The sequence below is a fragment of the Leptonotus elevatus genome, chromosome 1 (genome assembly GCF_054856555.1).
Source record: "Leptonotus elevatus isolate MCC_2025b chromosome 1, RoL_Lele_1.0, whole genome shotgun sequence".
NCBI lineage: Eukaryota > Metazoa > Chordata > Actinopteri > Syngnathiformes > Syngnathidae > Leptonotus > Leptonotus elevatus.
The window spans coordinates 5,588,920-5,616,639 of NC_141239.1; the positions used below are offsets into that span (position 1 = coordinate 5,588,920).

The following is a 27,720-nucleotide window of genomic DNA, read 5'->3' on the forward strand; positions in this document are numbered from 1 at the left end:
TCTGCAATTAATCGTGAGTTAACTGTCATGCAATTAATTACGATTTAAAACATTTAATTGCCAGACCCCACAAATAAAATAAAATAAATTGTCAAAGGATCATCTTTTTGGCCATTGCATTTTTTGCTTTAAGTAAAACAGCAACAACAAAAAAGCAACAACAAAAACATGTTTTATTTGTTCTTGTAAATTTAAATAAACTTTAAAAATGTTGGTTCACTGGAGAAAATAAAGATTTTATCTGATTTAATGAAGACCTCAAGTGCAGCCCTACACAATATTTACTCAAACCAAACAGTGCTAAAACTTGTCATGTCAAAATGTGCTCAAAAGTATCTCTGTACATCCATCACACTTCTCAGGTGACTACAGTTTTGCGGCAAACCCGACAACGGCCAATTACGTTTTCTAGAGAAGGCCCCTTCACCGTCTGGGGAACTGGTTTACTGTAAAAGAAGAAGCAAAGAAAAACACACATGAGTCATCAGATGTAAAAGCGCTTGTGAATTGGATCCATATTCCAATGTACCTGAACATGTCGGACTGGTTGAGGGATGCCAGCCAGTAGCTGTACGAATCAGGGTAGTAGTTACACGTCCCTCTGCCATGACACTCTATGAACGGCACTTGGCGGAAATGTTCAAGGCACGAACCGGGAGACACCAGCGGCTGGGAAGAGCCTTCTGCACCGGCACCTGTTTGCTGGTTGGTGAAAAGCCAAAATGGAGACATACTTATTGAATGCTGAGAATACGGAGCATGAAAATACGCATTGTAATGATTTGTTACCATGACAAATGAATATCCACTCCAGAGGGACTCCCAGTCCCTGGGACATTGTGGGGTCAGAGTTGTCTGACTGTGGACCGCTATGATATTCGAGGTAGTTTCACACACAGCGCACCTAAGACAAAAGTGTTCAGATATTCAGTGTTGTCAGACCGTGATGACAAGACAGAAGAACTCAGTAGATCTAAAGACTGAGAGCAAAATACAGGGAGCCATCCAGAAACAGGAGAAGCGGCTAAACCCATGTTGGCTACATGAAAGACCAGTGTTGGGAAAGTTCATTTTTTACGCACACGAGTTAAAAGTTTTGCTTATAATTTTTTTAATGAGCTAGTTCAGTGCATTATTCAGAGGTGAAGTTCATCATTCCAAAATATTAACTTGTAGTTCTTTTGTTTTCATTGGTTTTCATTTATTACTCTTATCTAGGGGTGTTAGAAAAATCAATTCAGCAATATATCGCGATATTACAGCGCGCAATTCTCGAATTGATTCGATATGCGGCTGAATCGATTTTTAAATATAATTTTTTTATGGGAATATTCAACAAAACGTCTTACTTAAGGTTAGGATTCACACATTAAGCATGGAAGAATGTTATATTAATGGAACATTAAGCCTTCATATTTTATTTCAGTGCTGTTCAAACATGAAACAGACTGCAACCTGTTTCCTAAATGAAATGTCAGATTTTTCAGATAAATAAATACATTTTCATACAAATCTTACAGTGTACATGTACAAGTTTACTGATTAGTATTTTTCAAATTCCAAAAAGATTTCTGTTTCGTCGTCCCCCCAAACATACCTTACTTTATCGTCCGACATTGCTTTGGGACTACAAACGTGTCAAAACGTGCAACGTGTATCCGGTCTTGCCAGTGGTTATTCGCAAAACCTCTTTCCATAACCAAAATTCACATTTTCCTTTTTGTTGATACGCAAAACTAATTAAGGCTAGTTTATGGCGTATTTACTTGGGTTTTCTCCTTGTAGTCTAACAAGAGAAAACCTGGTACCCTTGAACAAAATTCAACCACGTTCAAAACCATTCATTGGCACCAGAATGAGCTTGTTCACAGAAACGTACAGACTAGGAAAAATACACTACTTTCAATTCATGTTTGCCCAAAATATGAACACGTTTTGGTACAAAAAAGCACGTGACCAGTTTTACCAATGCTCGAGTATATTCACAGACAAAAAGCTTCAGTCCCACCTGCTGATGTAGGAGGAAAGTCGCTCCCCTGTCAAAGCAACCATGGACGGAAGCATAGGCGCATCAGTGGACAGCCAGTAGGAGTAGTCGTTACGAGAAGCATAGCGGCAGTTTGCCTCCGTGTCGCAGAAGAGGAAGGGCATGGGGGAGAATCGAGGTAGACAGCTTCCCGAGGTGCCTGACAGACAGTTGGAAATGTTAAACAAAAGATCAATTACGATATAGAGAAAGGCTTCTGGTGCTTGAAAGATTCTCTTACCAAGGTCCTGACCATGAGCGCGCTCATTTCCATTAATGAAGAGGAAAGAGTAGCCGTAGTAAATAAGGGTGGTGCCTCTTGGGCACTCGGGCAAACGAGTACTTTGACTGTGTCGCGCTATCAGGAAATTAGCCACATAGCCAAATCTAGAATCTCCCGGTAAACCCTTTTGACCTTTGTTGCCTGGATTTCCAGGGCCGCCGTGTGGACCTGAAAAAAGGAAAGGTAAAAACTATTACCTGAACTGTCCACCAATCCATTTGCTATTAGGCTTATCCTGTCAGGGTTGCAGGAATCTGGAGCCTATGCCAGCTCAAAATAGGCAAAATACTGGAGACACCCTGGACTGGCATGACAATTAATCACAGGGTCTGCAGTGACAGACCACCATACACACTGTACACACCTGGCAACCCTGGTCCTCCTTTGTCTCCCTTGTTACCGGTAAATCCAGGTGGTCCCACCCGGCTGGAACCTGGGACTCCTTTGGGACCTGGGGGACCTTTAAAACACAACATATAAAGTCATAATACCGTACCAAGTATGCATGTTACAGAGTAGTATGCATATTGCATTTTACAGAGAGTTTAAACTTTGTACCTGATTGGCCTGGTGGTCCACCAGGTCCAGCGTTTCCAGGGGGCCCAGTGTTGCCAGGAGAACCAGGTAAGCCTGGGGGTCCTGGTTCATATATTACATTGCGATATCCTGGTTCACCTTTGACACCTGAAGACAAAAAAAAAGAAGAAGAATATAGTGATGTGGAGTCTGAATTTTGTGTTCTAAATAGTGTACTCACCGGGTCTTCCTGGAAAACCCTTTGATCCAGGCGGACCAGGTGGGCCCGGTATATTTCCAGGGTCTCCCTTTTCACCTGTTAAAACAAAAAGTCATTTAGGACGATTGCCACTTTTTTGAATGACATTTAATTTTAAATCTTACCAGGGTACCCATTGTTTCCAGGAGGACCAGAATCACCATCTGATCCTGGATTTCCAGGGGGGCCTCTTGGACCCTGGGGAAGTAAATCAATCAAGACCCCCTTTACTTTCCAAAACAAGATTTAAATGTAAATTAATAGAGGATTCAACATACAGGTGGACCAGGATTGCCTGGATCTCCTGTTGGTCCATTGTAACCTGGGATCCCTGTTGGGCCTGGGTCCCCTTTGTCCCCTTTTAGTCCAGGTCCAGGAGGGCCTGGAGGTCCAGGTGGACCAGGATAACCTTCGAGCAACAAAAGCCAAGTTTGATCATTATTGTGTGTGTTTGACAATGAATGTAAGATAGCTGTGAGTCACTACATTTGGGAAGCAATGTTGTCCTCACCTGGCCTACCCGGACCGCCATTAAGTCCAGGGTCTCCTTTTCCCCCGGGTAAACATGGTCCATCACTTCCCGGTGGTCCTGGGGTACCAGAGAGCCCGCGTGGTCCAGGAAGTCCTTTGTCTCCTCTTGATCCAGGATATCCTGATTTAGCCGAGCCAGGCAAACCAGGAATCCCAGGAGGACCTACGAAACAGGAATAACAGTTCGTGAGTTAGTGAATTCAGAACATCTTTTTAAATCATTGTTATATATTCTGAATGAATCGAGTGGGAAGAGCGAAACTGATATATCTGCGAAGTCGGAGACTCACCTAGACGTCCTGGGTCACCGGGGGGACCAGCTGGTCCCTCTGTTACAACTGTATACAAGTAGGAATAGAAACAATGAAATTACATCCAGTATAATGAAAGTACAATTTGACAAACACATATTCCAATTCTTGTAAAAATTACTGCTTTGTCATTGACAAGATTGACACAATTTCCTGTCTCTAACCTGTATCTCCTTTCTGTCCTGGTGGTCCGGGGAAGCCATCCTGTCCCTGGTGGCCTTTGGGACCTGGAGAACCAAGACCACCTGGTGGGCCTTCGGTACCTGAAGACAATGAAAAACAAAAAAATAATCGTATATAATACAGACTTATTCAGTGACATTCTTCAGAATTAAGTCATTGCAATGGACTTTGCCTGGTGGCCCATTTGGTCCTCGCTGTCCTTTGCCTCCTGGAGGTCCATTTGAACCTTTTGGTCCTTGATATCCAGGTGGACCTGCAACAGTAGGATTGGCAAAAATAAGATAGACCATTACTAGCAAGTAAAGGGTATAAAGGCACTCATAAATGGCCAGAGATTGACACCGTTTGGTCCAGGGAGTCCTGGGTCTCCTTTGCTTCCAGGAAATCCTGATGAACCTGGTCCTCCAGGAAAACCAGGCTGGCCTTTTTCACCCTTCATTCGTCGTGTGTCGGTGAATCCTTGTTCCCCCTGAGGACAATGAGCATCCAATATTGCTTATTGACACATAGTGATACATTTATGCTTTTGGACATTATTTCTGGGACTTCTACCATGGCTCATCTACCATGGGTAAGTATCTTTTATGTTTAAATAGTGTTATTTTGTCATGTTTAATTTATTCTGAGCTAGTTTTTTGTCTTAAATGTCCGACTCATGTTATGCTATGTAGTTAGCTAGCTTTCCTCCCCCCAAAAAATTTGTTCGCAAACGGTTTTATTTTTAAATATACCGGATCTACTTTGATGCCAACGCTTGATTTCTTGTCCAGCTAGGTGTCATTTCTTTCTTCAGCTTCATGAAAATCCGGCGTCCAGAAAAAATAGAACGCTTGCGGAAACTTTCCGCAGTGCCGCATCCGTTCTGCACTGCATACGCACTGCACTGCAGCTGGTGTGAATTGACACACAGACTCAAATGCTTTCTATTGCTTGCAGCGGCCGTACGGAAATCGCACCGCGTCCGTTCCGCAGTCAGTGTGAATTGGGCGTTACTGTCTAGTCAGTTCCTGTTTTATTTTGAAAATCCTGACTCTCCTTCCATTTCAGGTCACTTGCCCTTCCTAATGTGGCATCATAGTTAACCCTGATTCCTGATTGCCTCCACCTGTTTCCCATTACCCTTATGTGTTAAATAGTCAGTATCTCCCCTGTCTTGTGCCAAAGTGTTTTGTCACAATCGCTGAAGCCCATCCACAGTCGCGGTCCATTGTCTTGTTGTCCTTTGTCTCGTGAGTCTTTTTGTTGTAACTTTACATAGCCACAGTTTAGCCTTTAGTTTAGGAGTGCTATTTTTATTGGTTTGTTTTTAGCTTAGATATCCTCCCTTTTGGAGCGCCTTTAGTTTATCTTTTCAAAGCCTTTGTTTCATTTTTCCCTCAAAGCGAGGAGTTTTTGTTTGATAAACATCTGCCTTGGCGGCCAACTTCTCTTTGAGTTCTGAATTTACCATAGACTGTCACTAGTGTCTTTTTTTTTTTCACCTTTTGTCCAACCGGTCCAGGTGGACCATAATCATCAAAGTTTGGTTCTCCCTTTTGTCCCATGTAACCCTTACGACCTGGTTCCCCATTTGGTCCAGGCCCTCCAGGGGTTCCATGGTCTCCTTTTAGTCCTCTTGGTCCTATTTGAACATTATATTAACAAAATTACAGATTTATGAAAGAATACAGATGAATGTACTGTACATGGCAGGCTATTAGATGAGAGCTCATACATACTGTTCAGGTATACTTACCAGAATTGCCTTTTCTTCCTGGATCTCCTGGAAACCCAGGAGGTCCAGGTCTTCCTCTCAAGAATGATGGAATACCTGGGTCACCTGGGGGACCTGGACAGAACACATACCATTTTCAAAATTAGTATTGTAATTATGTTGTACACATTGATTATGGAAAAAATATGCACCTTTCACCCCAGGCCTTCCTGGTTCTCCAGAATTACCCCTTGGTCCTCTTTCCCCAATACTTCCAGGATCTCCCCAGGGACCAACTGGTCCAGGGTTACCTGAAACAGTGCAATTAGCACAGAATTACACAACACGCACATAAATATCAAATGCCGCACAGATACAGTGCATCCGGAAAGAATTGACAGCACTTCACGGTTTCCACATTTGTTACAGCTTTATTCAACATTTGAATAAATTATTTTCTTTATATTTCTGCACATAACGGCTTATAGTGACAATGTGAGAAGATTGTTTTTTTGTGTCCACCTGTGGTAAATTCAGTTAATTGGACATGATTTGGAAAGGCACACACACCTCTCTATATAAGGTCCCACTGGTGACAGTGCCAGATCACAAACTTAGCATGAAGTCAAAGGGATTGTCTTGAGGCACAAATCTGGATAAAGAAAAAGATATTCCTTGCGATTTCTCGGTCGGGGATTTTCAGGACGCCGATATTTCTCTTCGAAGCAAGCACAGGAGGTTTTTATTTTTAATTAAGTCAGAGAAAGGCACCTCACGCCTTATTCACTTCGACTGATTGTCAGCAAAATCAAAGTTTTTGGACATTGTTCCTGTCAAGCAGCGTAAGAATGAATTTATATTACCTCATAGTTTTAATGTTTTGTTGGCATTAATAGTAAATAGTCAACAAACGCATGGACGGTTAGCTACCCGGAGCTATTGTTAGCCTATGGCTAAAAACAACAATGGAGAGCATTACCTTAGTGCAGACACTTTTGTGCGCTGGAAATTTTGGAGGGATTCACAACTGGTCGTGTGGTCTTCCGTAATGTTTGATCCAGCGCAGACATTCTTCGTAGTTGTTTGAGGGTTTAGGGAAGGGAACCGGACACAATGATCTCTCTTACACAAACCGTGACCACAGCAGGATGCCGGTTAGTCAATCGGGATAACGGTACTCTTACACAAGCCGCGACTACAGCGTTTAACCATTTTTATAGTTTTTTTTTCTTGCTTTTGGATAACCACGCAATGCATCACCGGGAGCTAGACTGCTATGTTTGTCCACAGCAAAACTCGCGTGCCGACGCAGACATGACGTCTTGTGTCTCGATTGGTTTAGCAGGTCACGCGGGCGCGGTTTACGGTAAGGTCAATTGGGGGTGAAGGGTCTTTGTCAGGGAGGCGTCCAAGAACCCGTTGGGCACTTTGTGAGCTCTCCAGTGGTCTACTGACTGCCAATCTTGTGGCATCATATTCAAGAAGATACGAGGCTGTAATTACTGCCAAAGGTGCATCAACAAAGTACTGAAGTCTTTATGTACGACGGCGTATTAGGGCCATGTATAAATATATATTTATTTAGAGGGCGGGGGCAATATTGCGAGAAAAAAACAAAGTGGCACATTTGAGAGAAAAAAACTTATAAGAAATACACATACTACCTGGATGTTTGTGCCAATACTTTTTCAGTTGGGTTTTCAAATAAGGAGATAGTAATGACCTTAATGTTAAGCATTCACACTTGGAAGCGGTTGGTACTGCCATTGACAAAGACACCTCGCTTTGCGAAGGTCCACACCCTGAGGATCAAGTGTTTAAGTTCATTTGTTAAAATAAATATTTACTTGTACATTTATGTTTGCAGGATTATTTTTGACATATTCATACATTTTGGTCTTTTTTTTTTTATAAGTAGCTAAATTGATGCGTCAAATCTGCTGCTCTCCGTCATTCACTTGCATTTACCTAAAGTATGCTAGCTTCTGATTGGTTAGTGTTAGTCAGCTGATAGAGGATCAGGAAGTGTTGTCACTCCAGCTGCTGTGTATGACGAGTAAAGTTTAAATTAAGAATGAATCCGTTTCTCTCCTGCCTTTTCATTTTACAAACAGTGTCCCATTAACCACTAACAAATCCTCACATTAGTTTAGACTATAGCTACGCTACGTGTATTTCTTGTAAAGTTCTTTTCTCGCAAATTTGCAGATTTGTGAGTTTTTTTCTCGGAATATTGCCCCCGCCCACTAAAAAAATAAAATATTTATACGTGGCCCTAATAAGCCGTCGTAATTATATGAGTGGTGTTTGTACAATTTTCTTCTTTTTTTTTTGGTATTCCAATTTGGGATAAGACTTTAACAGAAGTGAAAGGCTGTGAATGCGTTCCAGAAGCACTGTACATACAATAAATTATTGGTAAATTAAGACACCTGGCAGGCCAGTATCTCCTGGGGGGCCAGGATATTCTATAGGTTCTGGAGATGAAGCTCCTTTGGGACCCCTGGGTCCTGGGTCCCCTTTCATTCCTGGAGGACCCCAGGAACCTTTCTTTCCACCTCGACCAGGATCACCTGTGAACAACCCATCAAAAAAAGGTGTATGAGAAGAAATATGTCAACTAAAAAGTTTCTGATGATGTAACACTTTATTGGCCTGACTTCATGTCGGCAGCTTGGGTTCAATTCCAACTCTGTGACGGTGTGAACTGTCTATATTTGCAATGTGATTTGACTGATCAGACAAGTGTGTAGTTTGCCTTTCACCTTTTCCTGTGACCCTAATCAGGATAAGTAGAACAGAATATGGATGGTTGGATGATGGATAAATAGATATACCCAATATTAATTCATCCATCCACACATTTTCCTCCACTCATTTTGTTCAGCGTCACCGGTGAACTGGAGCCTATCCCAGCTGACTGCTGGCGAGAGACTGGATGCACCCGCAATGAGTTGCCAGTCAGTCACAGGTCAGAATCATACAGCAATTCATATCAAATATCAAATATGTGACCTATATCAATTACACTGCCCGCAAGATGCCAAATTGAGCTGTTTGTCAAGTCAACTTTATTTGTATACCGATTGGGCCTGGTTGTCCTATAATTCCAGGCGGTCCCGGTGTTCCAAATCCTGGTAACCCATCTGGTCCAGGGTCTCCGCTGAATCCTGTGAAAACCCGAGTGGATTAAAAACTCATCTAAACATATTTCCCATATAGTGTCATACCTGGTTGGCCCGGTGGCCCATTTAGTCCCTTAATTCCTTTTACTCCACGCGCCCCTGGTGGACCTGGTACTGTTGGCCCGTGAGGACCAGGATCACCTCGACGACCAGGATTACCAAACCCAGGAAATCCTGTGTTACCTTTTTCACCAGGAAACCCGTCGGGTCCTGTGACGAGGGAAGTGAACATAATGAACACAATGGTGATAAGGTGAACATACAAGAAAAAACAACTTTTTTGGGAGAAGGACACTTACCTGGTTGGCCAGGATCCCCATCTGGTCCTGGTGGCCCCGGTAGTCCGGGTAAAGAGTCACATGGGCCTTTATCACCCTCAGGTCCCTCTGGTCCAATTTCCCCTTTTTTTCCTGAACGTAACATGAAAGCAGCAGATGATCACGTTTTTTTATTTTTATTTTTTTATGGATTTACACTGACATTTTTAATGTGGAACAGTCTATGAGAACCTCTTCCTCCTTTTGTCCCCGGTTTTCCTGACAATCCCGGTATCCCTGGTAGGCCAGGGGTTCCGGGGTCTCCTATAAGCCCTTCATCACCAGCAATTCCAGGAGGGCCTGGTTCGCCTTTGAGTCCCGGCAGTCCATAACCCTCATCACCCTGAACATGACATTAGAAAATAAATTGAGCCTTGCCAGTCCTCAGTATCTTTTCAGACTTAAGATTGCGTTTATTATTGACCTTCACTCCTGGAAAACCAGGAGGGCCTGGTCGACCTGGCAGACCAGAAGGACCAGTACTTGGGAGACCTGGACTACCTGGCAACCCCCTGTCACCTGTATAACACACACATACCTGTAGTTCAGTACTGATGTAGTCCAACTCATCACTATAAAGTTACATGTGGCTATATTGGGTGTTTATAGATGACCTTTCTCTCCGGGGAACCCTGGTGGTCCAGGATACAATTCGTCACCTCTTTTCCCTTTCTGTCCGAGTGAGCCTGGACGGCCTATGTCACCTGGAGTGCCTGGAACACCTGGAAATGTGTTTTAGTCAGCGTGAATGACACTTCCATCAGTTACTCCATATCACTGGATACAAACTTGTAGGTTACCTGGCCTTCCTGGTAATCCTGGCTGACCTTTATACCCTGGTGGTCCAGGAAAACCTTTTGGCGGTTTTCCTTTTTCTCCTTTTGGACCTGCCATGTAAGATAGGAGAATAGATCTGGTGATGATGTCGGTCTCCCTGTCTTTCTGATTTCTGCATTTATATCAAAATGTTTGTACACCTGCAAATCCAGGTGACCCTGGGAACCCAGGTGCCCCCTCATTCCCCTTAGTTCCTGGAGGTCCCACAGACCCATAGCCCTCCGGCCCAGGGTATCCCGGTGGTCCTGGTCTGCCCAAAGCCCCCGGTGGACCTGGAAAACCTTTCTCTCCATCGCTAGTAAACTAGAGGGAAAATACTCTATTTACAAAGAATCCGAATTTTCTCTCATATATATTTCATGGTTAAGGCTTTATAGGGTTAAACAACTAGAAATGTTTCTCACCGAATCCCCCGGAGGGCCTTGGACACCTTTGGGACCTCGCAATCCTGGAGGCCCAGGGCGGCCATCCTCTCCGGGCCTGCCAACATATCCTCCGTCTCCTTTCTCTCCTTTTTCTCCTGGTCTGTAATCATTAGATGGCTCTCCCTTTGGGCCAGGGAAGCCTGGAACACCTGGTATACCAATATGACCCTTGGCAGAGGAATGACAATGACACACACAACATTTTTTTTAAAAAGCAATTCAATAATTAAAAATAAAATAAATGATACTACATTTCTTACCGGACCTCCAGGCAAACCCGTAATTCCTGGGAAACCTGGGTCACCTTTAGGTCCTGGTCCTTGATCATTACCTGAGCATATATAAAATATAAATTGTGTGTATATCTATATATCTATAAATCTATATAAATATCTATATATATATACATATATATATATATATATGGCTCTGGCTGGAGATAGCTGTAATAAGTGATTCATCAATGAACTGATTTTTTGGAATTAGATTGTCCATTGAAGCAAAATGGGGTACATGACTAAAATGCAATCCGCAGAGGTGCTGTTGATTTGGTATCAACTAGTTCTCGATCGAAAGAAGAGCAACATAATTTCAGTTACGGAAGCTGAGCATGCGATGGCGACTTAAGTGCAACTTGTTAAAATCATTTAAGTGATATGGTATGGCAATTTTTTTTTTTTTCGTCTTGGGATGCTACATGTGCCACTCTAATTTTTGTACCCGCTGGGCTCTGTTAAACCTCTGTAGCGAGCGCTACAGACCCTTTTTATTTTTTTTGTAATCGTGTGTGGCATCTTTAAAATATCACATTTTTCGCCAGGCCCAATATATGAGCTAAGTTTGATGAGTTTTCATTCATCTCTAGTTCCTCAAAAATCGGATTATTTACGGATAGTAATAATAATAATAATAACAATAATAATATTAATAATAATAATAATTAGATGTGCAATTTCTGGAGAAATTTGAATGCATGTGGAATGATGTTGAATGCTTTATTATAATAGCAATATGAAATGATTATTATGTGAAATTGGGCTTGGACTAACATCTGCTTCAACTGGGATTCGAACCCGGTGTCTCTTGCTTTAACCACTGTACTGTTGTTGACTTCTGTGACATGGTATGTAATTTTATTGAATAATGCAAAATAATACTTAAATGTGTCATTGAATTTGTTGAATGCCATGTTGAATTTTGTCACTGAAAATAAGGAATAATATTGATGATAATAATAATAATAACAATAATTTGAAATTACATTAAATATAATGGATGTTAAATAGTTGGACACTGATTATTTTATCAAATTGAACTAAAATCTGCTCCAACCGGGATATGAACCCTCGTCTCCCTCGCACCAGACATCTGCACTAACCGCAGTACGTAGATTTGAGTACAACTCTGAAACATGGTTGCTGCTGTGGCCCGAATAATCAATGACAGTTAATTGTACAAGGCCAGATTTTATTTGCAAGATCATTGAGCCTTGCTTTTTCAGTGCTGGCAACATTTTAACATTGCAATATTTACAAATTATTAGAAACTTTTACCTGGCCGTCCTGGTCGACCCGGTTGACCGGGTGGGCCTGGTTTTCCTTTCCCCCCACAGTCTCTGCAGACGTCACCCTTATCCCCTGTAACAAGCAGCCATGGAGATATTTTTGAAAGTTTTAGGTTACATGTTCAATTCACTTCAAATTAGGAGTCAGACTTGGAACACATTAACTGCACTCGGCTGTATGTAACCGTCAACAAAGCAATTAAACAGATGACATTTTCAGGTCAAAAGAGATTCAACAATGCTTTTCCTCACCTTTTAATCCATACGTCCCCACGTACCCCTTCGGCCCAGGTCCACCCTTGCGGCCCTTCTCTCCCGGCGGACCTTTGATTATGTGCTTTTCTACAAGCACCAAAAAGACGTCTTAACACATGATGATGAAACTAATGAGCAATTGATTAAAAACAAAATCTTTCCATTTAAATTTTGTTTAACCACAGCAACATGTTAGGTGCATTGTATCCTATTGGACGTAATGTTTCTCTGCTTGTGTGGTAAATGTTCTATGCTGATATAGCAGATTATGGCAAAGAGAGCAATTAGAGATGATTGTTTCATATATACGTGCCATAAACACATTATTAAAAAAAATTTAAATCCCTTTTTTTAAGGGAGATTCATCAGTGAAATTTCAGGATGACCCTAAAATGCCGTCACCAGTCAAGCTTTAAAAATGCAACAAAAAACTTCGAGGGTAATATTTTGGGGAGACACAGTAAAGAAAGCCCACACTGGCGACTGCCATGTTGCCATGATGCATCTTTTGTGAACAAAAGGTCGTGCGCATTATGACATCACAAATATGTGACACTACCATAGGAGAGGGGAGGGGTTGAGGAGTTGGGCACAACTTGAGCCACAACAGATGGACCAATGTGGCGTGTCTATTATTACCAGAGGTGGCAAATCCAGGTCCAGAAAGTAAAAACTGCCACAGTTTGGCTTTAGCCCTAGGTGCTAGCTAGCTGGCATGGTGCTCGTTTACCTGCTAGGGCGCTAGCTCGCTAGCTAGCGTCAATGGTGAAAGCCAAACTTTGGCAGGGTTTTTACTTTCTGGACTGCATTTGCAACCTCTGATTATTACCGGCGAATTTCTTTATCTGGTTTGTCTGTATAACGAAAAATTGGTCACCGATATTATTATAATTGACGGCAATTGAAATGCATGTAAAAAAAAATAAAAAATCAATAAACTCCTAAAATTTTTCAAAAATGCTGATAAACATTAAATATAACATATAATGAATGTCTTTTTTCGTGGACCGATAAAGATCGATCGGGTAAATTAAGACATTCTACATCTGATAAATGAGTTTTTATAAATTGCTAATTATCGTCCAATCCCGATCCAGTTGTGAGATCTGTGTAAAGTCTAGTGTATAAGTTTGGATACTATAAATGGACAAAATTCGGGTAACATTTACATCGAGTATTTTTAAAAACAGCAACACATACCAGTAGCGTCTGCAGCGTCTCCTTTTCGGCCTCTATCCCCTGGCGGTCCCTGATCACCAGGAGCCCCGTCTGGACCAGCAGGCCCTGGATAATTTGCACCCGGGTCGCCATGATCTCCTTTGGGACCCGGCGGACCGTCAGGACCTGGTGGCCCGCCTTCATCAACTGAATCTCCTATATGAACATTTAGTGGATGGTGATTAGGAATGTGTATGTACACACGTATTTGCACAAAAAGGGCAAAAGTCTTGGAACACAACCCACAACTTAACTCATTCACTGCCAGCCCAGTTAAAATGGATCGTTGACGTCTATGAGCTGTCAATGGCAGTGAATGAGTTTTAGGGGTGACTAAAAAAAAAGTGGCTCCATCTGTCATGTTTCGGTTCTGCGGAGGTTGGGTTTTTGTTTGTGATGAGTGTTCTTGTTGTTTTTGTCTGTGGTTGGTGTTTTTTGTCTTGTGTTCCTGGTTTTCTTCCCTTGTCTCGTTATGTCTAACCACGTCCACCTGTGTGCGTGTCTTGCCTTCCCCAGGTGTGTCTCATTAGTGTTGGTGTGTTTAGTCGGTTGTTTGTCTAGTCAGTGTGGATGCATTGCCTGTTATGTGTGGAGGTTTGTGCATCAAGTCACAGCCACATCGTCTTTGTCACAGCCAAGCAGCCTTCGTCCCCGCCAAGTAGCCTTCGTCCCCGCCAAGTAGCCTTTGTCACCGCCAAGTAGCCTTCGTCACCGCCATGTGGCCTTCATCCCCGCCAAGTAGCCTTCGTCCCCGCCAAGTAGCCTTTGTCACCGCCAAGTAGCCTTCGTCACCGCCATGTGGCCTTCATCCCCGCCAAGTCGTCTTCGTCCCCGCCAAGTTGTCTTCGTCCCCGCCAAGTAGCCTTTGTCACCGCCAAGTCGTCATTGCCAAGTCGTCATCGCGACAGCTAGCCAAGTCGTCATCGCCGAAGCTAGCCAAGTCGTCATCGCCGAAGCTAGCCAAGTCGTCATCGACACAGCTAGCCAAGTCGTCATCGTCGCATCGCCGAAGCTAGCCAAGTCGTCATCGCCGCATCGCCGAAGCTAGCCAAGTCGTCATCGCCGCATCGCCACAGCTAGCCAAGTCGTCATTGCCGCAGCTCGCCAAGTCGTCCCAATACTTTTGCCCATGCATTGTAATTCGGTTGACTAGTGAACCTGGAGGGCCGTCAAAGCCAGGTGGTCCCATGTCGCCTGAAAAAAAAAAAAAAAAAAGTTTATTTTTTTCACCCGCCTGTAATAGCAAGTTTTTGGAGGTATATTACTGCATGCATGGTTATTCACCTGGTTGTCCACGAATTCCAGGTAGGCCCGTATTTCCTGGATCTCCACTGTATCCTTTTATCAGTCTAACAGGTTCGGTCGGCAGCACCTGCAAATAAATAATCACTTTAAAAAACCCATTGTTTAGAAGGTGCACAGCTCTCATTAATTCTTGATGAACCTTAAAGCGGACATATTATGGGAGAGTGAACTTTTTAATGACTTGTATACAAACAGTTCAGTCTTCGGGTGCATCAAGGGTGAAATTAAACAACCAAGTAAATATTTGTATCTTTCTCTGTGAACGAGCTGCGTGAGTGGGGCTTATATAATAACCGCCATGACTTTCTTTGTCCGTTACACGACACTGTCTGACAATCCCCCCAATGTGACACCCCAGTTGTAAATGAAAAGCCAAAGGGTAAGCAGAGCTGCAATGAGTTTTGTTGGATGCACATCCGAATCAGATCTAATGGCCAAGTATGTAAAAACACACAAGGAATTTGTCTTCACAGTCACTAATCGTCCGAGAAACACGAATATATATCTTTTAAAAATACCAAATACATGTCAATATATGAAATTGATACATTACTAGTATATTCCCGGGTGGACCAGGTGGACCTCTGTCTCCTTTTTCACCCTAGAAAGACAGAGCGCAGAGTCATAGATTTTAATCAAACAAGGCAACCCATTAAAAAAAAAAACTGCAATTAGAGATGAACAATAAGTGATTACCGATCCTGGATATCCTGGTTCACCTCGACGACCAGGCCTTCCCTAAACACAACGATATGTTATAATCAAGCCAATAACGCCACAATGTGCAAACGGCATCCCTACCGCAAATCCATGTTGTCCGGGGTCGCCATCCTTCCCGGTCTTTCCCTGCAAGGACAATTAGGTCCAGTGAGGACATTGGGTCCATGCATTCAATCAGTAGCTTGTGGTTGCGAGAACGAGAACAGTCGACGCGGTGCCGCCGGCATTGCGCTCATTTATTTTCCCATTAGAGTTCTTTTTGGTCCAGACACATTACATGCCAGTCATCATCAACGCAATAACCGCTTCTGTTGCATTATTCACAAGGTCTGCCTTGAAGGAGGTGCGTGGCCAAAACTGTATTACGGCGAACACATTCTTGTTCTCATTCGAAACGGTGACGCCCTTCAAAGACGTTTAATTCTCAATGAGAATATTTCAGTCTGTTGTGACATATTCTATTAAATAAGGACGTGCAGAGCCCATTGACTTTAGTGCTGCATATTACTGCCCTCTGCTGTCCTTAGTTCTTTAAATGGACTCCTCTAAAAGAAAAAATGCAAACATATATATATATATTAGTGATGGGAAAAAATTTTGACTCCCCTAGATGGTGCTCTTGGTTTAAATATAAAGGCTAGTGCAAAGGAAATTGATTACATTTCCACTGCATCTTTCAACCAAGAGTGGCATCTAGAGGAGTCAAAAAATATTACAAGTGCTTCACGAAGCTTCATTTTCCCATCACTAATATATATATATATATAACTTAACTTACTTCTGGACCCACTGGGCCTTTTTCTCCCTTTTCTCCTTTTATGGAGTAGCCGCCACCAGGGTCTCCCTGAGGGGAGAATAGTACACACATAAAATTGGTTAGTTATAATAATGAAACTAACATAATAAACGTGAAAGACTATTTGGTCAACCCTGAAAAGAAAATTTAACTTAAGAGCAAAAAAAAAAAAAAAAAAAAGTTGTACTATTACTATTTTCTACAACATAGTAGGTATACAACTATAAAAATAATATTAATAATTATAATAATAATAATAACAATTAAAATATTATTAGTATTGTCATCATAACTTTTAATATACATAGTTTGTTTTTAATATCATGAGAATAATACAAGTAATACAACAAAAATACATTTGTCATTTTTTACGCGGGGAAAGTTAGATAGGGAACACATTTGTAACATTACGAGAATTAAGTTGGGATTTACTGAACAAATAAGTAAGGAGGAATATTTTCCCAAAATAAAATCATTTTATGTGGTTATGTCCACGTGGGGATTTTGACTTCACTTTAAAATCATGTCTCCCCCCCCCCCCCCCCTTCATTTTAATGACTTACTAGAGAACCTTTGCAGCCCTTTTCTCCGGTATCTCCTTGGTCTCCTTTGGCACCCTAGCACCCAATTCACATGAATAACATTAGTGCCCTTAAACAACATGTCATCTTTGCAGTTCTGCATCAAGCACTAAATAACACAAATGTGAATATGTGAAGCCAAAACTAATGTTCTACCGTAAAACATGCACACTGACTTTTACAGACTCACCTTGTAGGCAAGGCTCCCAGAAAAATAGTCCCTAACCCGACCCGGTGGTCCTGGTGGGCCTTGAGGGCCTTGTCTCCCCTAAATTAAGACAAATATCACTTATTGATGGCAAATACAACCAATGAGATTCTGTCATTTTAAACTGCAAGGTTAAATATCGATGATTATAATGCTCTATTTGATTGAGACGTACACTTCTCTTTGGCATGGCATGAATAATACATTACCAGCGTCTTTTTAATAATAAATTACCTTTGGCCCGGCTGGTCCGAGGGTACCTCTGCCTCCTTGACCCTAGAAGATTAAAACACAAAACAAACCTCAATATTCAGCCATAAAGTTGTTGTTTTTTTTGGCAGAAATATTCCGTATTACCTTTGATCCCGGTATCCCCTCTCGTCCTGGTAGTCCCTGTTAATAGAGAATCATCAATATACATTTACAGTCAATGCTGTTTTAATCCTGCAGAATGCAACCAATGTACTCACTTCAGGGCCATGCAATCCCGGGTCTCCCCGTGGTCCAGGGCTTCCCCGTAAACCTGGCTCTCCCTAACATTATATACATGATCCATTATATAGATGGTCCATTTAGACAACATAAACTCAAATTGCTCAAAAATTATTATTATTTTTTTTTTGTATGTTAACACCTATGAAAACCGTTAATTTGGAAAGCATTTACCGATTCTCCATTTGTTCCTGGAAGTCCTGGTGCCCCCGGAGTTGCAGGAGATATTACTGCAAACGAACCCTGCGGAAAGGTCCAATTCATTTTTCCATTTTCCGAACCGCTTATTCCTCATATCGACGCCTTCTTAAAATAATCGCTTAAGTGATTTTTTCCGATTTTTGCATCATGAGGAAATGATTTAGGCACAAAAATGACGTAGGCAGTTATATTAAGAGGATGACGATATACAAAATAAACACAAGATAGTTTGTAAGAAGAAAAAAAACAAAGAAAGTTAGCAGTAATTCAGAAAACGATCACATGAATGAGTTGCACATTTTTCAATTTTAGAGCTGCTTACTAATGATTGTTTTGATTAATTGATGAATCACATATATATATATATATCGGGTGTGATTGAAGGTGCAATTCAGCAGTATAGTAGCATATTCCAAAGCTAATATTGAAGCAAGCAAGCTATTGGTCCCACTTGAACGTGTTCCAAAATGAGCTCAGGGAGCTCGGGGAGGCTCACCTGTTAGTGCCGCGTCATGTTATTATAATTTCTTTATTTTTTTTGGGGGGGGGGGGGGGGGTACACATCAGGCAGGATCCTGCCAACAAACTTCCAAAAGGACAGTCCTGGGCACTTTTATAGTTTTCCTAAATAAACTGTTGTATAAAAAGTGCTTAGCAACTGACCTCAGCTGGCGCAGCATGTATTTTATTACCTTTTGCCCAGGAGGACCCGGTGGACCCTGTGGGGAAAAAAAAAGAAAGAAAAGAAGTGAGTTCAGTTTAAATATTAAATACAGGATTTGATGGCAATCATGAGGCAAATATGGTGTCATGAAAAACTCAAAATATAATGAATGGAGATGCCATTAATCAATCCAATTAATCCATTCCATCTTCTGAAATGTGTTTTGTAATTAGGAGAATAGCTGGCAAGCTGGGAAAATAGCTTCTTGTGGCATCTTGGTACCAAGAAACTAAGATGAAGTGAGTTGAGGAGTGACAAAAGTCGTCCTTTGTTGCTATCTTGTGGCGTTATGAACCATTTTGTGTACAGATTATTTTGCCGTGGGGTCACATACATTTTGACTGTACCACTGTTGGCCACCAGATGGCAGTAAGTAGACTATCGTTTCAATTAGAAAGAAGAAGATCGATAGCAGGAAGTAGGCCTACCGTATTCAGTCAACCTAGCTTGTGCTAAAAATTATTTTATGTTACATCATCTGTAATCTTGCTTTATATGTCTACGGAAACTGGCGGCTGTCGATTGATTTTATAACGTACGTCTTTGGGAATGATTATTGATGTATATTGTGAGAGGATAAGTTAAATTTGTGGGGAAATAACGGGATGTTTACTGTAACACTGGTTGAGCAATGTTTGCCTCATCTATTGCTATTGCTCTCTCTCTCAGTGTATGATATGTCTTTAAACATGTTTATATTATATTATAAATGTGTTTAAAGATTTTTTTTAAAATCAGTACTGTTAATGCTACAAAATATGCTAAGGTTATCTTTATAGTGTATTCTATTTAGCAGAATTCACTTATTGCCGGACTGGTCTAAAACGTTAGCCCTTGTATGGAGGTGGGGGGTTATTGTATATACTCGTATAAAAAACAGGAAGAATGTAAACATGTTACGTAAAACATTGCCTGAACAAGAAGGTTGGAACATTTTTATCAGCAAAAAAGTTACAACAAATCTGGACTTGGTTCGACTTCAGAGGAATGTTTGAATTGCATTGTTATCTTACAGGAAGTCCGTCAAGTCCAGGGAACCCATTAGCACCAGGAAGTCCATCTTCTCCCTAAAACAAAAAAAAAATTCAAATCCTGTGAAGCGACATTGCAATTCGTAACAGAGCATTTCAAAAAAAATTTGAAGGCACATTTGTCACATAATCATGACAATGCCTAAAATGTTAACAGTTTGTTCATTCTGAACAGAGATACAGTGAGTAGAAATAATAAAAAAATTTTTTAAAAATCTTACTAAAACAGTGAATAGTTGTACAGTATTGCAATCACTTGAAAAAAAAGCTTTTTTTTGTTTTTGTTTTTGTTTTTTTCCCTGTTTTATTGAATATTTTTTAGTATATATATTTTTTTAGTTTTTCCGGATTTTTTTTTAAGGGGTTTCCCCTCAGAGATTAGAGAACAAACCACAAGTTTTTGTTCTGAATATTTTTTAAAAATATTTTTGTCTGCCTGTTTTGGGGGATATTTTTTTTGACAGAAAAAAAAAATACTCCAAAAAACAAAGCTCCCTCAAAAAATTAGGAAAACAGGAGTTTTTCTTTTTCTCAAGTGAATGCAATACGCTTCCATAGTTGGGCATCAATTCAAAATTTGAAAATGTCAAAGTATCAAAAAAGGAAACCGCACTGATGACTAAATGTTAACACGTGCCGCTATCATTCCATTGAGTTTCCTTTTCAGAGAAACTCTTCAATAATGTTACATGAACTTGAAGCATTTTCTCACATCTGTTCCATTGTAGCCCGGAGCCCCTGGTGATCCAGATGGACCCTGCAGACCCGGAAAGCCCTGTGAATGAAGACACGCGCATAAACAGAACATCAATCAGAGAGCAAACACAGCAACTCATGAGGTAATTAAACAAGAGTTAAAATGCACCGGTGAACCCTGAGAGCCTGCAAAACCCTCTTTGCCTTCGGGACCCTGGAACACACACAGCACAACCGTGACTTATTATAACTTTAGATGATGTCCAATAAACAGGCACAAGACTGTGATGTGTTTTGTTACCGGATCTCCGGCAGGGCCGACGGGTCCGTTAGGCCCAATGTTGCCCTGCCAAATACAGAGCACAATAATGATTCCCACTATGGTCTTTACATACAATATACTGTAATATTAGTAGGATTGGAATTAGTCTGAAGTGTACCTTTGGTCCGATTGGCCCAGCATGACCGTCACTTCCTTTGCGGCCTTCGAGTCCTGTCGGACCGAGGTCTCCTGGAGAACCCCTGTCTCCCTGTGAGGGAAATGTGTGTAATTTACCAACTAATTTACAGTCCAGAGTGCATCCTGCCTAGAGGATAAGGGTTATAGAAAGTGGATAAATAGATCCAAATGGGAGCTTTTATAGAAAATAAATCTGGCCAGGTTAAAAAATATTGTCATATAATAAGAAGCTACTCTAACATATCAACACATCAATTCCATTTTCACGTGTGCTCTCATTAACTTATAGATGATTGTAAGTGAAAATAATACTCACTGGGGGATTTAAATGTGTATTATGATCCATCTGGTCCAGGGATGCCACAATATTGTCGTCTTTGTGTCACAATATTTAAAGCAGCACATCCATCCGTTAGAAAGGTGAGGTTGTATTTCATTTGTGCAGTTCTAGCACCCTCTGGTGGTTAGTTTATTAGTGCAATTTAATTTTAAACAGGAATGTTTTGCTCGCTGCAGCGGTTAGCACTCCTATAAATCAGTCATACCAGCAAATATTTTTCAATATCTCCATTTAAAAAAAAAAAAAGAAAACTTTTGGCCTGCTTCAGCCAAACACAACAATATGTGCTTTTTTTTTTAAACATTTTTTTTAATGTATTTTATTTTTTTATTTTACAATATCTTTTTACACATTATTGTGGGCTTTTCTATATCGCCAACCTTCCCACAATATTATGATAATTATCGTATCGTGAGGAGAAAATTATAAGTAATGATGGTAAAATTAATGACATTTTCCCATCACTAACAATAAGTAATTACTTCAATAAAATACTAAAAGCAATTACTTCAATAAAATAAAATTGATGAATTATTATTATTATTAGGGCCGGGCAGTTTTTGTTGAAATTATTATAAAGTTTATTCTTGGTAATCAATCACATTTTTGATGGCCTAAAAATAAAAACTCACCAAACTTTGCACACACATTGAGCCTGGTGAAATTGTTTTTTTAAATATTTTTATTTTCTTTTAATAATAATATTTTTGTCAAATTGCTGGAACAGCTCTGAGTGTGGCTGAATATGGATTATTCTTCTCTTCATTCTATTGAGATTCTTGTCTCATTCATTCATGTCTGCCCTTGAGTGCAAACGAATAATATTACATGTTCCTGGTAACAGCTGTGGTCCTTAAATGGGAGTCATGAAAAAGGGCGAAAGTTTAGACCACAGAACTTGAGTTTGGATTTGACTCCATCTGTTCCCTCCTAATAAGGTAGGAATCAAGAATGTTGAGAAGCTAATTCCTGTTTGCGTTTGTGTATCTATGCATGTATTGCTTTGCATTAAACATACTTAGGAAAAGATGTAAAAAATGTAAGGCCGGATGAAAAAATGCTAAACTGTTATAAACAGGTTATAAACGGTTGCTACTAATGCAATAATTGTTCATAGAAGAGTACACACACTGAGCAAACTTATTTAAACGAAGCAGATGTCCTAGGATAAAAAAAAAAATGGAATGAAAGAATGTCATAGGTTTTATTAGGATATATCTTATAGATTTAGCCCAGGGAGTGACTAGCGACTGGTCCTGGATTCAGTTCATTCATGAGCATAAGTGCTAGAGAAAATTCAATGGATGGATGGATAAATTATACTCATACTATGCTTTTTTTTCACAATTTATAAGAGTTCACAGGTGCCTTAACACAACGTAGCCTATCTGACATTCTGTTGCCAAAATACACAAAGGATAAAGTATCACTGTACACTTAACAGTAATGTGAGATGGTTTTCATGGCTGGTGCCGTTAGAGTCCGATTTTCAAGTTTGGAGAGAATTTTAAGATTAGTAATCCATGTTTGGCTTTGATTTGGTGCAAAATTCTGAGCAAAATGTGGGAATGCACCGTTTGCATATCGCAGTGAGAAAATGGACCTTGCAAGATTGCCCCAATTGAGAAAGGAGAGACACCTATGTGTATTAATAGTGGGAAATATTCTGACTAATATGTTTGATATGTCTGTTTATTATTATATTTTTGACAGGTATAAATGTACAAATTTAAAGATTTTGTGACCGAATGTATCGAATATGACACAAATCAAAAGTCATATGTGGAAGTTGATTTTCAAAAATGTTTTTTGTTTGTTTGTTCAATAGGAACAATAAATACTCTATTTACAAATAATCAGATTTTTTTCCTCCTCATATATTAAAATTTTCAGGCTTTATAGGGTTGAGCATTTCTGATGTGTGAATTAAGACTAATTGCTTAAAATTGAAACAACTTTACAAAGCAGGTTTTATGAGACACTTGGGGTCCTTAGAAATCTTGTGGCCTCAGGTAATTGCCTAATGGTAGATTCACTTGCCACTTTTATCTATGTATCACAAATATTGCATAGATTTTAAAATGATGCTACTGGTCTGTAAATCACTGAATATTTTACATCCTGAAAATGCCGGTTGAATATAAACCCAGAAGGGCTCTGAGATCTGCAGACTTGGCTCAATTAGTGCAACCCAGAGTTCAAACCAAACATGGTGCATCGGCATTTAGCTGTTATGCTGCAAATGGTGGTGCTGTTTCTCTGTGTTGATACATTTTGTTTTCTGACTTGTCTAGTGACTATTTTTTCAAAAAGTGACGCAACAAATCGAGTGACTTTTTATGTTATTTTTCAGGACTTTTGGATATTCAGACAATCCCTTGAGAGCAGAAGATGCTCACCGCTCTGCGTCCAGACTGCAAATGAATGGCACTTGACCAAATACATACAGTACCGTAGACTTACCACATACAACTCATACTTAAAAAAACATAAGAGACGCTTTACTCACCCTGGTGCCTTTGACTCCATCACAGTGACACGGAGACGTTCCTTTGCATACACACTGAAACACATTACACAGGCAAGTGTCAGGCCTTCCTCTGCAAACCCAATCGGCTCATATGGGCGATCAATGCGTTTGATGGGCTGCCTGCGGAGGAGTGTTTATGTGTTTGTGTGCGTGTGCGTGCGTGGAGGGAGGGAGGGGATTTATGGGATCAATTTCTTCCAATAGCAGCGAGTCATCAAATTACACGGCAAACTCAATGTTATGAGTCTAAACCTTCAGCATTTGCTCAACAGAATGGCACTTAATGGATAATAATAATATATATATATTTTTTTATATATATATTTTTTTTGTAATGCAGTTTATATTTCAACTCTCTCAAAGTGCTACACAGTAAAATGCCAGCAAGCTACTGTTTATGATTGGTATTATATGGCCACTGAAGCGACTGTAGATTCTACTAGTAAACCAGTGATTTCCAAATTTGTGTGTCATGGGAAACAAGTTATAAAGTAGTCAAGTTCACTAATTTGACTTGATGGGGGGAAAAAACTGAGATCAACTTTGAATTCTGCACATAGGAAAAAGAGAAAAACAGCTGTCAGACATAACGCCACTAAAATTGCCCATCTGTCCTTGTTTAAATATCGATGCCAGTGAAGCAAAGTGACAGGCAGAACAATTAAATGCTCTTCCACTAGGTGGCGGAAGTTATATAATGAACCAGTGCCATGAATGGCATTTCTGGCTGTGCCTTGTGAGATTTTTCTAATGTGAAACTGATCTAGAGGCAGTGGTATTTAATGATCTTTGCTAGAACTTAGCCTCTTTCATAAAAATAGTAACCAGAACAGGAACACAGTGTGATGTTGTGCAACCAGCACAATATTATTATTATTATTATTATTATGTGTATAATGATGTCTTAAGTAATGTTTATTTTTATTTTTATCAACTCTTGTATTAGATCACAATAAGGTGTTGCAGGTGTACCTAATGTTGTGGCCACTCTGTGTCCCTTTCATTGTACTGAAATGAAATATGATTTATTTTGGCGTGATTACATGTGTAATGCAGGGCAAGAGGTGGCCATGGTGACCTGATGATATAGCATGAGCATCTCATCACCATCATTGGCCTGGTCTGTATCATTTTGGTTAGTTAAGTCAAAATTAAATTAAAACTAGCGATCATGAAAAATCTAAATGAAAAATCCAAACTATTATAATCTTGCCCAAAATGAGCTGAGATAGGCTTCAACCCAATGGATGGAAGTCAGGCTTATTGTTTATGTTGATTTATGCCTCAATGACATTTGAACTGGTGCTGTTTAGTATTTGTGTGTAACTTAGCAACATAGTAGTAGTTTATTGCCCACACCCTTGAAAAAGTTGCTGATGTTTGCAGCAAGCGCAGCTACATATATGAACGGACAAATGAACACTTTTGTTTCACATAAATTGAAGCCAATTCTGTTTTTATGTTTTAAAGAATTGAAACAGGCTCCCAGTCAGCTGTAGAATGCCATTTTGCAATCCAGCTGCTGGTCTATAAATGACTGAATGGTTTTGAGTCCTGAATACATGAAATAAATTCTAATTGAATAAAGCCAGTCGGGCTCTGAGGTAGGCAGACTCAGGCCAATTAGTAGAGCCCAAGTTCCGAAGCAAACATGGTGACGCAGCATTTAGGTGTTATGCTGCACGCAAATAAGCTGGATGGTGGGCCACAAATGACCCCCGGGCCATAGTTTGACGGAGAGTAGAATTTAATGCTCTCCCACTACATGGCAGAAGGCACAATTAACCTGTGTGACCACCCAATGCTGTCATAAGTACATTTTAAGTGTAAATGTAGACAAGGTCATCAATATTTAAGTATATTCACAGTTCTCTTTGTGACATTTTTCTCTGGTGGAAGCCGATGCCGTGAAATTACGTTAATATAAAACATGTCATGTACCTGTAAATTGTAGCTACGGTTTCTTTTGGAGGGCCCTTGCTGACTATGAAACCATATCAATGTTTAATCACCTCCTCATATTGTTACATACACAGCGCACAACACGTTGACAAATAACTAGTTCTTAAGTTACTGTAATAAGAGATTTGGTGACAAGAAAATACTTGCAATATCTACACTATTATGTCTACACTAATTTGAAATGCTGGTAGGGATTTTAGCAAGCATCATGGAAGTTGATAATAATAATAACATTATTATTATTATTAAGAATAACAATAATAATTAGGGTTGTCAAAATTAGCGTGTTAATTTAAAGTTTCTTTAACAACACCATTTTTTTTTAACGCACGATTAATGAGCACCCCTTACTTGGAAAGCCTGTGCTGAAAGAATTTTAATCGCAACACAGCAGGCACGTCCAAGTCATAATTTTGCAGAAATAAATGTAATAATAATGCATACATTTGTGGAAATTGGGGTCAAGTTGTAGTTTTACAATTAAAAAAATGTGCAGAATTTCACAAGTTACTTCAAGTTAATGATTAGACAGCTCTCAATATGAAAAGAAAAATGCACTGAGCTGTCACCATCTTACAAATGCAATTATGCCATCTAGTGGCAAAAAAATGACCTCAACACAAATCAATATCACACTCGTTTTTTACAGTACAGTACATGCTTTTAATTTTAACTCAATTTTATGAATTATTATGAAATTACTGTATCAATGACTAAAAGATGTAGCCATATTTCTATTAGTTTAACATTTTTCCCACTTTTATGTTAGCAAGGGTATGAAAACTTAAAACAAAATATTTTATTGTACATTTTATTTAGAACAGATATAAAATTCGTGATTAATCGTGAGTTAACTATTGAAGTCATGTGATTAATTATGATTTAAAAAAAATAATAGCCAAATAATAATATATTCAATTTGTAATGCACTTCTCATCAGCAAAATCTCAAAGTGCTTGCAGAGAGAAAAAAAGTAATACAAAAAAAAAAGGAAGTGATGTGGCGGGCCTTGAGTTTGACGCTGTGCTTTAATGTTTGGAAAGCACCGTTTCAGATCACTTGAAAGTATTTTGTTTAATTCAGCGTTCTGTCCTTTGCCCTCTGAGAGATCTCACACAAAGGCCCACCAACACGGTCCGCCAAAGAGCATGCTGCATGCTTACAGTCACACAAACAAACTCCGTTCGTCAGGATGCAGGATGTTGGCAGGCACTCCTGTTGCAAGCACGCCAAAAGTTGAGGCTAACATTTTTTTATCCAACACGGAATACACATTTGACAAAAGTTAGGACAATTCGAAATACTTTTGTTTTGCTCTCATATCAAGTTTTCCGAATGAGTTGTCAAATATTCTTACCTTCTTCTTGGCCCCCGCGTTTGCCAGCATCGCAGCAATCAGGATGAGAGGGAGCAGCCACTCTCTTCTTCCCATGACTTTCTTTCTGTCTCCTTCTCCACACAATTCATAAGCCGAGCAGTCAGGAGTGATGAGAGCATCCGCACCCGCTCGCCTGGATGCTGTGACTGCGACGTTAGCTTCCGCGCTGCTTTGACATTCGTGTTCACGCTTCTTGATTGCGTGACCCTGAGAGAGGGGAGGTCCAAACGCGACGTCCAGCCCAAAACGACACGCTCGGTCGGCCTCAGCTGACTAGGCGGCTTTTTTACATTCACCAGTCACATCGCAACTTGTTGGACATCGTCCTGCCTATAATGACTTTAGGCATCTGAATTTGGGTAAGTGTGAATTTTTTTGTCACAGACTAAAATGGGGACTGATATAGTGAGATGAAGAGACTTCATATTTAATAACTTTGTTTTCTTTTTAACTAAGAGGCTTTCAGGTTTTTATTAATTCAGTGTTTCGTGCAACATTTGTAACTGTCGCAGGTGGAAGTGTTGCATTCACTGACCAGTTTAGATGGAGGTCAAGATGAGCTTGCCGTGTTCAGCTTTGACATGGTGTGCCCTCAGGTGAGACGATCTACAATTACAAGTTTTAATTTGTATTTCCTCATTCACTTTAACAATGACTGACTCTAGAAGGAAGTGCTTTTCTTTCAACAGACAT

General features: G+C 40.2%; 2 protein-coding genes across 2 annotated transcripts in view; one reads left to right on the plus strand and one right to left on the minus strand.

The window, feature by feature from the left end:
* Positions 1-41: 41 nt before the first annotated feature.
* LOC147180496 (uncharacterized) lies at positions 42-27,236 on the minus strand. The gene is made up of 52 exons (XM_086072147.1): positions 27,007-27,236; positions 23,667-23,720; positions 20,798-20,887; positions 20,659-20,703; positions 20,527-20,571; positions 20,374-20,436; positions 19,644-19,697; positions 18,599-18,625; positions 17,880-17,948; positions 17,684-17,746; positions 17,571-17,606; positions 17,448-17,489; positions 17,196-17,273; positions 16,988-17,041; positions 16,407-16,472; positions 15,710-15,754; positions 15,605-15,646; positions 15,462-15,509; positions 14,888-14,975; positions 14,762-14,797; positions 13,586-13,759; positions 12,383-12,472; positions 12,120-12,203; positions 10,827-10,897; positions 10,546-10,734; positions 10,282-10,444; positions 10,105-10,191; positions 9,919-10,026; positions 9,729-9,823; positions 9,497-9,647; positions 9,287-9,397; positions 9,033-9,197; positions 8,886-8,972; positions 8,235-8,375; positions 6,015-6,113; positions 5,845-5,937; positions 5,591-5,730; positions 4,452-4,578; positions 4,282-4,362; positions 4,091-4,189; positions 3,906-3,953; positions 3,596-3,778; positions 3,363-3,493; positions 3,210-3,282; positions 3,067-3,141; positions 2,868-2,993; positions 2,674-2,769; positions 2,268-2,477; positions 2,009-2,186; positions 790-904; positions 530-702; positions 42-446 (listed from the first exon to the last, which is right to left on the minus strand). Exons 1-52 carry the CDS (start codon positions 27,079-27,081, stop codon positions 359-361), a joined length of 4,971 nt encoding a protein of 1,656 aa, XP_085928273.1. The 5' UTR covers positions 27,082-27,236; the 3' UTR covers positions 42-358.
* The window catches only part of LOC147180497 (uncharacterized), a 30,911-nt gene continuing 27,067 nt past the window's right edge, over positions 23,877-27,720 (plus strand). Inside the window, exon 1 of the mRNA XM_086072136.1 lies at positions 23,877-27,623. Within this exon, the coding sequence (XP_085928262.1) occupies positions 27,571-27,623 (53 nt within the window). The 5' untranslated portion in view covers positions 23,877-27,570. The remainder of the gene's footprint in view (positions 27,624-27,720) is intronic.

What these genes read in the sequence shown, in the direction of transcription:
- LOC147180496 (XM_086072147.1), bottom strand. Translation starts at nt 27,081, where the DNA reads ATGGGAAGAAGAGAGTGGCTGCTCCCTCTCATCCTGATTGCTGCGATG. An exon ending in GGGGACAAAAGGAGGAAGAG is followed by an intron (nt 9,398 to 9,496) that starts GTTCTCATAGAC and finishes TGTTACGTTCAG; the next exon opens with GAAAAAAAGGGGAAATTGGA. An exon ending in TGGGCCACCGGGCCAACCAG is followed by an intron (nt 8,973 to 9,032) that starts GTATGACACTAT and finishes GGGTTTTCACAG; the next exon opens with GATTCAGCGGAGACCCTGGA.